Genomic DNA, 14,479 nt, shown 5'->3' on the forward strand with positions numbered 1-14,479 from the left:
TGAAATTATATAGATTTCAGGTGTGCAATTCTGTATTACATCATCTATAAACCCCATTGTGTGTTCACCATCCAGAGTCAGTTCTCCTTCCATCACCCTATATTTGATCCCCCTTACCCTCATCTCCCTCCCACTACCCCCCTTACCCTCTGGTAACCACTAAACTATTGTCTGTGTCTATGAGTTTTTGCTTCTCATTTGTTTGTCTTGTTCTTTTGTTGTTTTTGGTTTATATACCACATATCAGTGAAATCATAGGGTTCTCTGCTTTTTCTGTCTGACTTATTTCGCTTAGCATTATACTCTGAAGATCCATCCATGTTGTCACAAATGTTACTGTATCATCTTTTCTTACTGCTGAATAGTATTCCATTGTGTATATATACCACAACTTCTTTATCCATTCATCTATCGAAGGACATTTTGGGTGTTTCCATGTCTTGGCCACCGTAAACAAAGCTGCAATGAACATTGGAGCACACGTGTCTTTATGGATAAATGTTTTCAGATTTTTTGGGTAGATACCCAGGAAATGGATTGCTGGGTCATATGGTAATTCTATTCTTAAGTGTGGAGGAACCTCCACACTGCCTTCCATAGTGGCTGCACCAGTCTGCATTCCCACCAACAGTGTATGAGGGTTCCTTTTTCTCCACAGCCTCTCCAACACTTGTTACTGTTTGTCTTGTTGATGATAGCCATTCTGACTGGGGTGAGGTGATATCTCATTGTGGTTTTCATTTGCATTTCTCTGATGATTAGTGATGTTGAGCATTTTTTCATATGTCTATTTGCCATTTGTATGTCCTCTATGGAGAAATGTCTCTTCAGGTCCTCTGCCCATTTTTCAATTGGGTTCTTTGTTTATTTGTTATTGAGCTGCATGAGTTCCTTGTATATTTTGGATATTAGCCTCTTATCAGAGGCACTGTTTACAAAAATCTTCTCCCATTCAGTTGGTTGCCTGTTTATTTTGTCGATGGTTTCTTTTGCTGTGCAGAAGCTTTTAAGTTTCATATAGTCCCATTCATTTATTTTAGCTTTTACTTCCATTGCCTTTGGAATCAAATTCATAAAATGCTCTTTGAACCCAGGGTCCATAAGTTTAGTAACTATGTTTTCTTCTGTGCAGTTTATTGTTTCCAGTCTTATGCTTAAGTCTTTGACCCATTTTGAATTTATTTTGGTACATGGTGACAGATAGCAGTCCAGTTTCATTCTTTTGCAGGTGGCTTTCCAATTCTCCCAGCACCATTTATTGAAGAGGCTGTCTTTCCTCCATTGTATGTTTTTAGCTTCTTTGTCAAAAATTATCTTTCCATATTTATGTGGTTTTATTTCTGGGTTCTCAATTCTATTCCATTGGTCTATGTGTCTGTTTTTCTGCCAATACCATGCTGTTTTGATTATTGTAGCCCTGTAGTACAAGCTAAAGTCAGGGAGTGTGATACCTTCAGTATTGTTCTTTTTTCTTAAGATTGCTTTGGATATTCAGTGCCTTTTGTGGTTCCAAACAAATCTGATGATTTTTTGTTCTATTTCTTTAAAAAATGCCATTGGGATTTTGATGGGGATTGCATTAAATCTGTATATTGCTTTGGGTAACATGGCCATTTTAACTATGTTGATTCTTCCAATCCATGAGCACGGAATGTCTTTCCATTTCTTTGTGTTTCTTCAATTTCTTTTAAAAATGTCTTATAGTTTTCAGCATATAGGTCTTTCACATCCTTGGTTAAGTTTATTCCTAGGTATTTTATTCTTTTTGCTGCAATTGCAAAAGGAGTTGTTTTTTTTTATTTCTTTTTCTGAGATTTCATTGTTAGTAGATAGGAATGCAATGGACTTTTGTACGTTGATTTTGTAGCCAGCAACTTTATTGTATTCGTTGATTGTTTCTAATGCTTTTTGGTGGAGTCTTTAGGGTTTTCTATATATAGCATCATGTTATCTGCAAAGAGTGACAGTTTAACTTCGTCATTCCCAATTTGGATGCCTTTTATTTCTTTCTCTTGCCTGATTGCTCTGGCGAGGACTTCCAACACTATGTTGAAAAGCAGAGGTGATAGGGGACAGCCCTGTCATGTTCCTGAACGTAGAGCAAAGGGTTTCAGTTTTTTACCATTAATTATGAGATTAGCTGAAGGCTTGTCATAGATGGCCTTTATTATATTAAGGTATTTTCCTTCTATACCTATTTTATTAAGTGTTTTAATCATAAATGGATGTTGTATCTTGTCAAATGCTTTTTCTGCATCATTGATATAATCATGTGGTTTTTGTCCTTTATTTTGTTTATATGATGTATCACATTGATGGATTTGCGGATATTGAACCATCCTTGTGCCCCGGGGATGAACCCTACTTGGTTGTGATGAATAATCTTTTTAATGCATTATTGCATTCGATTTGCCAGAATTTTGTTTAGGAGTTTTGCATCTGTATTCATCAGAGATATTGGTCTGTAGTTCTCTTTATTTGTGTTGTCCTTACCAGGTTTTGGTATCAGGACAATGTTGGCCTCATAAAATAAGTTAGGGAGTACTGTCTCTTCTTCAATTTTTTGGAAGAGTTTGAGCAGGATTGGTATTAGATCCTCTTTGAAGGTTTGGTAGAATTCACTAGTGAAGCCATCTGGTCCTGGACTTTTGCTTTTGGGAAGGTTTTGGATGACTGATTCAATTTCATTACTGGTGATCGGTCTGTTTAGATTTTCAATACTTCTATACACAGAAAATTTTTGAGTATTTTTAATATTTTAAGCTGGTGATTTGAAAATGGAGATGACATTCTTTGGAAGATATTGAATCATTACATATATAAACCAATTAGGTAAAGAAGCCTTATATAACACTCGTAATCACTGGCAAGCAATAATTTGGAGTTGGGTAAAGAAAATTTGTTTTATTATTTAGGTATTTAAGTAGTTCTGGATATGCATTAGGAATAACAATTGATATAAAAGAAATCTCTTTTGCCAGGTGATTTTCAAGTGTCTATAAGCAAATGTCCTTTTTTAATTTGAAGCATTTGCCAATATTCTTTCTCCAGAATTGCTTTCACAAAAATATTTGCTTTTAATACAGGATGTATTTTATCCCTCAGTGGTCTATTTTCTTTCAGATCGAAGGAAGAACTTTTTGACCCATGATGTATTTATTCCAGTTATCATTTTTAATGACAGAAATAGAGAACACATAAACTAAATCCACATTTTAGTCATGAGTCATTCTTTCCATAGCTCATAATAGAAGTGTTATCAATAAGATATTTTGCAAAAATAAAAAGGGAGAGAACTGGCTTAGCAATAGTGAAATAGTGAAAATAATCCAGGGTATTTGAATGAGCCAGCCACTTGCTGTTGTTGTTAAAAAGGCTAACAAAATGATGAGGCGTGTATCACACACACACAAACCAGGAGTGCTCAAGCTCTGACTACACAAAGTATAGTGCACACTTCTGTTCTAACCACTAGTCCGGTGAAGGGTTATATTTATTTCTGTCAACACGTTTGAAGTAGAATATTAACATTTATAGATTAGATAGTTTTCCAAAGAGAATTTCTAATTTTCTCAGGAGAATAGATGGAGAAAACAAGACCCAGAGATCTTTTAAACAGTTGGGCAAATGCTGGCTACTTCCAGGTATTGTGTGGGACATTCACTCGTTTAGCACTCACAATGGCTTGTTGGGTGGATGTAATTATCAAAATATATGAAAAGGAGCGTAGGAAGATTCACTTGGAGAAAGGAAGACTATGGAAAGAAATAACACTCTTTAAATATTTGAAGGATTGATGTATTGAGTAAATAAGACAATTAACCTTGCCCTCGCTGCTGCAGAGGGCAGAAGTAAGATCCATGGTTAGGAGTTATAGGGTAGTAGCTTTCATCTTCCTTTAAGAAAGCACTTTCTAAATGAGTTGGAAAATGGTAAAACAGATTGCTTTGTGAGACAATGAGCTCCCTGCCACTAAATGATTTAAAAACAGAAGTTGAAAAACTCTCCTCCAAAAATGTTTTAAAGGCGATCAATTATTGGATGTAAGATTCTATTTTATGACTTTTGAGGTCCTTTCGAAAGTTAACAATCTATGCTTCTAATTATTCATTTATGTTAACTTTTCATTTCTTCTTTTCCTTTGAACATTAAAAGCTACAAATTGGCATTTACCAAGGTAACCAATGGATATGTTAGGGAAGTACAAGTTTTACAATGTTCAGAGAGAAAACTCAGTGCTCAGTGGCTCTGGTCACCCCCAAGTGATTTGGAGAAGATGGGATGAAGAAAATGCACCACCTAAATAAATAAAGGTAAACCTTCTGTAGCTACTCAGGGGATTTCACATTATGTGTGGAGGGAAATGTAATAGACATGCCAGGATTTTATTAACTACCTAGTCTTCTGGTGGAATAGCATCTTCTCTCTCCATTTGGAAGAATGTGCTTCCTTTTTCTGTTTCACAGGACAAAAGCTGTTTGGTGAAAGGATGTCTTTGTCAAGTATATTAAAGAGAAGAATACTTCTTTATGTATGATTTGATTACATTTTGCAAATAATCTCCTGAGTGGTTGTCTTCCTATTTTCCCTGCTGTTTAATTTCTTCCTTTTGACATAATTTGCTGCCTGTTCGGGTAAAGCAGTCAGACACTTGTGTTAATTGGATATTTGCTACCTAACCTGAAGTGGAGGTCTTTAGCTTGTGATTGAAGCTGGCTCTTAGTAACTCTTTTGGCTTTGCTGTTTGCTCTGTGGCACACTTGTATCTGTCTCTTTGGCACTGTGTATGGCTCGCTGCAAATCAGACTTCAATGAGCCCTCAAGAAAGCACTTCTTTTGTACTGTCTGCTGTTTACAAATGTGTTGATTATGTTGTTTTCTTCTTGAGTACCACTGGAGAAGAGAGATGACCAACTAAGGAGGGAATGCAAATATTTCCTTTACTTACCCAGATCTTGAACTATTCATGAGATAATGTGTGTGAAACAAATGGAAGGGGTAACAAGGAGATTTTGTCATATGCGTGAGTGCAGAAAGCAAAATTCATTTTACCGGAGAAAATAACTTGAAATGGATATTAATGAACTAGTTTCTTACGTGTAATTCTGATACTTCTATCTTTTGAAGTATGTGTGTGTGTGTGTGTGTGTGTGTGTGTGTGTCAGTACGTGTATATATAAAACTATTTTTGAATCCTGTGTACTGGCTTGCACCTGCACTCGGATGCAGTGGGAAGAGTGTCCAACCACAAGACAACTAGTAGTGGCAAAGTTTAGGGACAGGAGAGAAGTAGCAAAGAGTTAAGTAGTATGTGTTGGCACCGCATGGTCATAAGCACTTTGAAATACAGACGTAACTTTTCTTTTCCCTCTTGATTTATGTTATCTCAAACATAGGATAAGTTGGGATGGAGAGCCCCTGTCAACTGAAGGTGCAAGAGCAGAGATATGTCTCCCTCCGTAGCCCCTGCTCTACCCCATTGTCAGCCAGAGCGGTTATGTCGTCATTTCTCTGGCATTTCAAGTGACAAACTAGTGCCATTTTCACCTCCTGCAATCTTCATTCTGGTCACACACTTTACTGCTAAACTAAGCTTCATTTGTTTCACGCTTTTCCCTCATATCTGTCCCCAGCCCCAGGTTACTGCCTGTCCCAGCTGTTTTTTGTTTTGTAACTTGATGAACTTCAGGCTCCTTCTGGACTCCCTGCCTACACCTGTTCCACACTTACCATTGTCATCCTGTGGTCAGCACTGTTTTCTTCATCCATCACTTAGCCCCTTAAAGTTCTTCCTAAAATGGCCTTTCTTATCTCGCTTCCAAGCCTCAGAGTGTGTTGTCACTGACTGTGTTCTCCAGAACGCTCAGACCCACATACTGTACATCAGAGCCTGTCAGGGACAAGCCCTGAACTTCATTTCCTTGGTTTCTGTTCTTTGGTTCATGGGTCTTTAATCATGTTAGACAAACTTGTCCCAAATTCCGATGATACAGTCATTCCAGCCCAAATGCCAACCGTTTAAGAAAACAGTATACGTCATAAGCCTAGATCAGGTTCTCCTCCTTCAAACCCACCCAATTATGTCTCTCCTGTCATTAAACGGTCACTGTCACTGCTTTTCCATGGAGCCTTTATAGAGTAACCAGAGGGGAACTGCACTTTCCCTCATGAAATAAACGATTCCCAGTGACTTCCATGGGTCTCTCAGCAGCAGCTTCCAGTTCCCTTTGACCTGTGCCTGATGTCCGCACAGCACATTCAGAGAGGATGTTCTTAGTTGGTCATTGCAGAGTCCTGTACAGGCCACTCTGTTGCAGGGTGTGTGTGTACATGCACGCACATGTGAGTTTGCAGATTTTGAGAGGATTCAATCAATAGACTCACATATATCATATCTAGCAAAGCATCATGTATCAATTAGTACCTAATTAATTCTTTGGAATGATGAAAGCAATACCAGCATATCACACTGGCTGGCAATAGACATAACAATAAGAGGAATATTTTTAAATGAATTGGGTTCCATAACAATTTTTAAAGTAGGTACTATGATTGTTTTCATTTGCTGATGAGGAAACTGAGGTACAGAGAGGTTAATATCTTTTGTAAGGTCACACAGCTTGTAAGTGTTAGAGACAGAATTAAAATCAGGCTTTCTGATACAATAAACCCACTCTGAGCCATTATGCCATATTGTCATAGAGATGATTTATTTATTTTTTATTGTTTAAAAATCTGTCTGAAGACAACCTAAACTATATTCATGTTTTTTAAAATAGAAATATGACATACACAATATTTAGTTAAAAAAACGAAGGAGAAAATATTTATGTTTTGGCATAGCTCAAATGAATTCTGTTTAGCAACTTAGAAATGTTTTTCCCATAAAAGTTTAATATTTGAATATGAAAAAATTAATATAAAATTTAAATACATGCTTTAAAAAGCATAAATTTTTTATTTATACCAGGGTACTGAGTACGATTTTTCCTGTATGTAAGAAATAAAAGTGGGAAAAAGAATGATGATTTCTAAAAAAGGAAAAAAAAACTTACACAGCTAAGAAATGTCAGATTAAATTACTATCCATGTGCGCTGCCTACAGAGGTTCACGCAGGGCACTGAAATAGCTGAATAGGGGACATGAGAACCATAAACAGTTGCTTTCTTTTCATGTGGAGTCAAACTTTTCTGATTTGTTTCTGGATTTGGTTTTCATTTTCTTCTTTTTCTCTTTGGTGGATTTGAAATAGAATAAGAATCTAGAATGTTGGTAAAGGAATTATCAATTGGCAGAAGTAAATTTCCGTAGCTAGTCACCTGGTTTGAGAAGTAGTCATAGGATAAAAAGCTCTGACATGAATAGGTGCGATCACACATGGCTTCTTTATCAGTGAGTCCAAGGTGTGAGGAATCTTTGCTATAGTTTTTTTTTTCTTTTTTCCCACAATTTCTTCCTGACTGTATTAAACGTGTCATTGTTTGATGTGTCACTTTTTGAGTTATTTCTTCTGAGTCTGGTAGCAGATGTTTTTATTTGTTTCTTCTTAACCATGGAGAGTTTTATTACAATTTTTAATCTTCTTCATTTTAAAGGACATAAATGTTAAAATATATAAAAATTTGACATCAAAGAAAACCACGACCTTTTTCTATATGTGCAAAGCAGCACGATAAGCTTATGTGTCTCTCCCTGCTTGACAACACTCTCTTTGGAGTGTCAGTTTTCTTGAACTACAGTGACGTGGGTCTACCTCTGAGCCATAGGTATTCCTTTTTGAGACTTGCAGTCACTTAATCATGCTCCTACCTTTTCCTGTGGATGAACTTCAGAATGAAAGACTCCTGGATAGCACCCCTGTTTCAGAGAAAAGAAGAGGCTACGAGAACAGCCTGAGCTTAGGAGTACACACTCCACAGTACAGCACCAAGTACCAGTGGGGAGTGACATCAAAGTTAGGGCAGTGCCCAAACTGTTCCGAGTACATTTTTCGACATTTCTGTAAAAAATAAGCAACAGGAAAAATAACCCTTTAAATACTCAAGTGAGAACATGCTAAGCCGAAGTGTATTTTACTTACCACCTATGGCATATTGATATACTTGTTAGAAATTCTGAGCAGTCTCTCAAAGGAAAATAAAGTACAGATGAGCAGTTCAAGCCACTCTCTGGTTTTCAGGAGGAACTTCTCAGTAATAAGTAAACCATTAAATATATAATCTGTTCCTAGCATAATTGTAAATATAATTTTTTCCATCCTCTTTCTGTTCCTTTAAGCCTCAATTACTCTTTTCCCATTCCTTCCTCCCTGCCCCACCCCAGTGCTGCCAATAAGCTGCCCTCTGCATACCAAGGATGCCTCCCTCTGGTCTACAGGCCTTCCTTACTCAGGTAAAAGCCATCGGTTCTCATCTGCCAAGTCTGTGTGATGTTCCTTCCTTCTTGGGACTTCCTTTCGTGGTCAGACGATGACTGTATTCTAAGTCTAGAGTCAACGTGATTGAGTAGTAAAAGTTTGGTATATTTAGTGCTCCCACAAAAATTAGACCGCAAAAAGGAACCTGCCTATGTGCTGCAAAGACCTCCATAGAATGACTCTCAACTCATGAAATGTCTGAGACTGTGCGTCCAGGCGATCCTTTGAGGCCAGTGGTCCTCACTGATGTTTTTCAGACTGAGATCTCTTAGCAAACTATCTACATACTTATATTTAAGGCTCCAATGGTCATTTGAAAGAAGAGGGTGAAGGGAGTTCGAGGTAATATGCCTTGTTCTCTTTTTCCAAAAGGAAATAACATTGTTGACTAAGGGACATATTTTGCATGAGAATATGAGACATAAAGCAGATATTCTCATTTGCCCATTTTTCGCAAATTGCCTTCCTTTTCTGTTTCTTTGAAACATCTTGAAGAACTATTTGATTTATGAAAATTATTTGCCATCTCTGGAGCAAATGACATTAAATACTGTACATTTTTCACTAAATTCATGTCTATTAGTTATGTATTTTTAAGACTAATAAAACAGTTAAATGAGGAAAGTTTTCTTCACAGAAAAAAAACATTATTTCCTGTTGAATAGAGTTTTTCAAGATATTCTTTTGTGTCTGGGTTAGATATTTCAGTAGTTGCATTTTAGTAGTTGCAGTAGTAGATTCAATATAAAATTTACATTTTTAAAGAGCAGGATGAAAGATAAAAGTGAATCATTCGAGTATACATATATTTTATTCTTTACCAGAAATTAAATTTGTTAAAAAGGGAGTATCCTCAGTCCAATATGCCCAAATGTCTAACATATATTTTTGAGTATGATAGTAAATTCCTAAAGGAGATTTTTCAAATCTTTGTATACAGTAATATTATCCAGCAGGCATAATAATGTTTATCAAATTCCCAAGAAGTATAAACTGTTTTTCTAAAATGGTAAGTTTAAAAAATACACATATATTTTAGGGATTTTGCTGCATAGCTCCAAAAGAGCATCAACTCTTTATGATTATCCAATTTAGCTTGTGAATAGCTCTGTGAATAAACTGTTTATAATTCTTTGGGGTAAAAATCAAATAATCAACAAACTTCCATCTTACATATTTTAATGAAATTTCTTCCCACATCTTCAAATTTACCCTGAAGGCCTTTTTTCCCCCCACTTAAATTGCTTAATAGATATTGTTAGTGGTTTGAAATATGAGAATATATTTTGCATTTAGTGTCATATAACTTTTAGCTGTTTTACTGGAATGGGTCCTAAGAGATCATTTCTAGAATAACTTCTTCACTCTATAGATAAAAAGTTGAGTCTTAAAGAAGCTAAGTAAGCCATCTGAGATACATGGCAGAAATACTAATTCCCAGTTCAGGGCACTGATCTGTTCAACAAACGTTTACTGAGTACTTACTGGGGATATTTAAATAATTGAGAAATAATGGTGACCTTCTAGGAGCTTATAATCTAATGGAATGTGCAGACATATAAATGGAAACTATAAATGGAATGTGTTAAATATGTTAATAAAGGTGAATGCAGGATAAAAAATGTGAAAGAGGAAGAATTGATTCATTTTGTAAGTGTATTTTTCATGCACTAACGTTTCTGTGGCACCTTCTAATTGTAAGGTGATTAATACTGGTGAACTGAAATGGACATAGTCCCTGATCTCAGGATTCTTAGTCTTTCGGAGGACAGATGTCAATGAACTAATCACATCAAAATTATACAAAAAATTAGAATGTGCTTTGACTGCAGGTCTCCAAAAACACATAACGAAACAACCCGACTGCACTGGGGTTTCGAGAAAGAATTCTGTCTCATCCAATCACTGGGACAACACACAGGTCAAAGGGGTCAGGCTCACTGACTTGAATAGTCAAGTTAAAAGAAAACAAACTTTTTTTTTTTTTTTTTTAATTTCCAGGTAGTTTAATTTGCGCAGGAAAGGAATTCATTAAGGGGTACTTGGCAACTTCACAGGCTTGGGGCAGTCACAACCAGAAATGGCACCGCAGTTATACCACTGGATGGCCCCAGCAGACATGCTGTTCCAAGGCCAAGTGCAGACCCTTGCAGACGCCCTGTCAACATGGGGCAGAGACGCCAGCACGAACAATTCTGTTAGGCTCTGTCTCTGGACCCTTGTCTCTGGGTAGCTCTGCTTACTCTACTGAACTGGATTCCAGGAGGAATCTACTTCTTCATGCTGCTGCCGCCTTCCAAAAATGAAGTCTCAGAAGCAGAGGCAGAATTGTCATGAAGCCACTGAAGCTTAAGCTGCAGTCCCCTCCTTGAATGGTCCCTTCCACAACCCTGGGAATGAACCCAGCAATGGATTCTTTGGTTCACATATTTTTGCTTCTGTGGTACACTGGCAATGTGTGCTTACTGGTATGCTTGAAGGGCCGGGGGTTCTCACGGTGCCACATCACAAAGGGTTTCAATCTGTAGCCTGTGACATTGCCCCCTCCCCCCCCCCCAGCAAGACGGTTAACCCTGTTTTTTTTTTAAAAAAGCCTTGAAACTTGGGATTGACTTGGCCTCCTTCCTTATGGGTGAAAATCCTTTTAGGCATCTGTTTCCAGAATAGGAAGTTTTCATCCATAATGAATATTTGCTCTGACAAGTAATTTTCCTCTACCATCAGCTCATGTAGAGTTTCCAAAAATTCTTCAGCTTCCTTCACATGAGCACTTGCAGACTCACCACTCACTTTCCCATTATGTGATGTATGAGGATTCTTGAATCGTTTACACCACCCAGAGCTAGCAGTAAATTTAGCATCCTAGTTGGGTCTAGCCTTTTCTTGCACAGTGTGTTTGTTTGCGCTGGCATCACCTCAAACATGTGAATAATGCGTTGGGCTACAATGCTGGGCGGCCTACGATGTCACTAGGTAATAGGAATTTTTCAGGTCCATTATAATCTTAGGAGACCATCATCACATGTGGTCCATTGTCATTATGTGCTCAGGACTGTAATCCACTCTTTTCTGTTGGAGCCCTGTTGATGTGCGTTTAGATGTGGGTGGGAGGCAGTGTTCTATAATCTTACGATTAAATCTGAGTCTTTTAATGGGCCTGTGTCCTTGGGCTGTGAACTTCACAAGTGTTGATAGTTTTTTCCTCTATGTAGGTGAACTAGGAGAGCTAGAGGTGTAAAAGATTTTTCCCTTTGTTATGGAGAACATTCGGGGCTTATTTCAATGATTACTCTCCCTTCCTTCCACCAGAGAGGGGAATCTCTCTTAGCTCTTCACCATGAGAATATTATGAGATTCCTGGAGGCAAACTCAGAAAAGGGTGAGGGGTTTCCCTAAAACTGTGGCCCCCAGGAATTTCTCATTCTCATTCTGATCCATATTCAGACTCCAGGAATTTGTCAAAATTACTATTTTAAATGTTCCTGCAGTGAATGGCTCTTGCAACTTCTGCTCTGGGTAAACCGATCTTGGCTGTGGTTTTTGTATTCTTCTGTCTCCCTATATTTCAGCATTTCCATTGCCCTATGACTTCAGTTCTCTGATGGAGGTCATTGATTTTTAGTTTGTTCAGCTTTTTTTCTTATTTTAAGAGTAGGAGGGACAATTTCAAAGCTCTTTTCTTTACATGCCAGAACTGAAACTAGAAGTCGATGTATTTTTTTAAGTTTTATTTTGCTTCTGTCTTGTTTCTTTCTTTTTTACAACTTGAATTGTACAGTAACCATTGCAGTGCTTGAATAACCCAGATATTAGTGGTCTCATCCATTCATGATTCTCTTTTGGCCTGACATCAATCAGGACATGAAACTCAGATCCTTGACTGGTTTCACATGAAATCCTATCGCACTTAAACTATTCATCATCATTCTTTTCCTTTTCTTATTTTTGTAGTCCCTCCTTGAGATTTATCCAGGCACTGGAGAGGGAGACAGTCACACACTATGTGCCATGTCCCTAGACAAAGCCTTGTGAAACACATACGGAAGTCACTCTGTCCCATTGCTACCTCAGATATTCTACTTCACTGTCCCCTGGCCACCCTACATATCCTTTCCAACAATGACACTCGGCTTCCATTTCTCCAATAAAAACTGGAATCTATACCTAAAGTCCCTGTTATTTTGTGGGGATAAGCACATTTGTAAATGAGAAGTGAAATAATGAAATGCTCTGTGCCATTGTACTCTAGGCCATACTTTCTTCACTAGCAGTCTCTTCCAAGTAGCTCTAATCCATCCACACTCTCTCACAATGGTGGGCTGCTTCTGTAAACCAATTCTCGACTACCTAGACGTTCTGTAAACCAGCTCCAGAAACTTGAACTGTTTTTACAGAGCAGTACTGTCCCTTCCCCTCTGGCAAGTCTCTCTGCCACCAGCAGACTTTGTGTCCCTGTCATAGATATTACACCCTTTTTGAAGAGGTCTAGATTTTGGCCTTGGTTAAAGAAAAGTTCCTCTCCTGTCATTAGTTCCCTTATTTTCCACTCTCCCTTGGCCTGGGAGTAGTAGCTTTTGCATTTGCTATCTCTAGACCCATTAGAGTTCCCATGCATCTCTTTTAGTAGTTAACTACATTCTAATAATTAATAATTTCTTATAGTACAATTTCCCTATTCAAATAACAGTGTGGTTTCTGTATCATGATGGACCTGATGCATTTGTCACAGTACATTGTTCCTGAGTCTTCACCTATCTGTTTCCCTCTGATACTACAAGTTTAAGTTTATGAACTATAAAACGTAAGTCATACACTATATTTTATTCATCTTTTAATCTTGAACATCTTGCACTATTTGTAGTAAAAGCAGTAAGAGCTCAAAAAAGTTTGGTAAGTGAATGAATAACGGTGATGATATTTTTTTTTATCAGCAAAGTGGGAATGTTTCTATACATTTATGATACAAAAGGGAAAGCTTAGAACAATGAGTGTCAATTAACATAATTTTTCATAAATTTTCATACTTTAAAATTTTTCCTAAACACTTTTTCCCAAATTTGTATCATTTTTGAACTTGCAGTTAATAATGAAACCTGGAATATAGTTTCCTGAAGAATGTTTCTCAAAAAAAGTGAAAAATAAACAAAAACAAAAAACTCAATTCTCCAAGGTAAGCATGTTCCACATGAGGAATTTTAATTCTGTTCTCTAAGTAATTCATGAATGGCATGATTTGTCCACACTTGTTAAATAAAGAATAAATAGTCCTCTAAAGTAAAACTACTTTGTTTCTCTACAGCGCTCATGATTTTATCAGGTTCTTTTCAATATTAAAAATGTTAAACTGTGAGATTATATTTTTTCCCCAGAAGATGAACATGTCGATAGTATACTCAGTGAGATCTATCTCTGAGATCCTGTATTTGGCAATGGAAACACATTATTAAGGTATTCCAGTTGTCTGTGTAATTCATTATGATTCATCAGAGAAACTCATCCTGAGGTTTTTGGTGTTTATTGTCAGCAATTGATAGCGTCATTTTAATACATTTTGCAGCAGTGAATAACAGCTACATCTATAAGTGGTTTTCCAAACAGACTGCTATCCGATGTGCATGTATAATTTTTTTAATTCAGAAGTTTTATTTATGAGATTTCATCAACATTAATTTTTTAAAAAAATCTTGATAAATTTAAGTATAGAGAACATGATGGATTTAAGAAAAATGGCATGTGGTTTTAGATATTTGGTTGTTTTATACCTCATCAAAATTCCTTTAACCTAAATTCTTACGTTTGTGTTTTTTCCTCCTCTTGGGAATGATATAAGAGTTGGATTAAGTGAGAATGATGGCTTGGTAATGACAATTAGAATGTATCAAATTTGTGTGCTACATTGCAAGGAATTATAAATCATATTTTGGCTCTGGCTTAACCTCTTTGAAGAAAGTGAGTCCCTTCTCTTCCTGACTTGCTGTACTGAGAGAATTCTTATCTACAGAAGTCAAGGAACAGCTGTTTACTAATGGATCACAGCAGGAGAATAAATGCAGCAGTCTGGA

The 14,479-nt window shown here is 37.0% G+C and overlaps 1 protein-coding gene across 1 annotated transcript in view; it reads left to right on the plus strand.

Moving 5' to 3' along the window:
* The window catches only part of EPM2A (EPM2A glucan phosphatase, laforin), a 114,351-nt gene extending 100,658 nt beyond the window's left edge, over positions 1–13,693 (plus strand). Inside the window, exons 4-5 of the mRNA XM_081045155.1 lie at positions 8,324–8,392; positions 10,419–13,693. Coding sequence (XP_080901281.1) covers positions 8,324–8,392; positions 10,419–10,723 — 374 coding nt within the window. The 3' untranslated portion in view covers positions 10,724–13,693. The remainder of the gene's footprint in view (positions 1–8,323; positions 8,393–10,418) is intronic.
* The last annotated feature ends 786 nt before the right edge of the window (positions 13,694–14,479 follow it).

This window comes from Rhinolophus hipposideros (genome assembly GCF_964194185.1).
Source record: "Rhinolophus hipposideros genome assembly, chromosome: 3".
Classification (NCBI taxonomy): Eukaryota; Metazoa; Chordata; class Mammalia; order Chiroptera; family Rhinolophidae; genus Rhinolophus; species Rhinolophus hipposideros.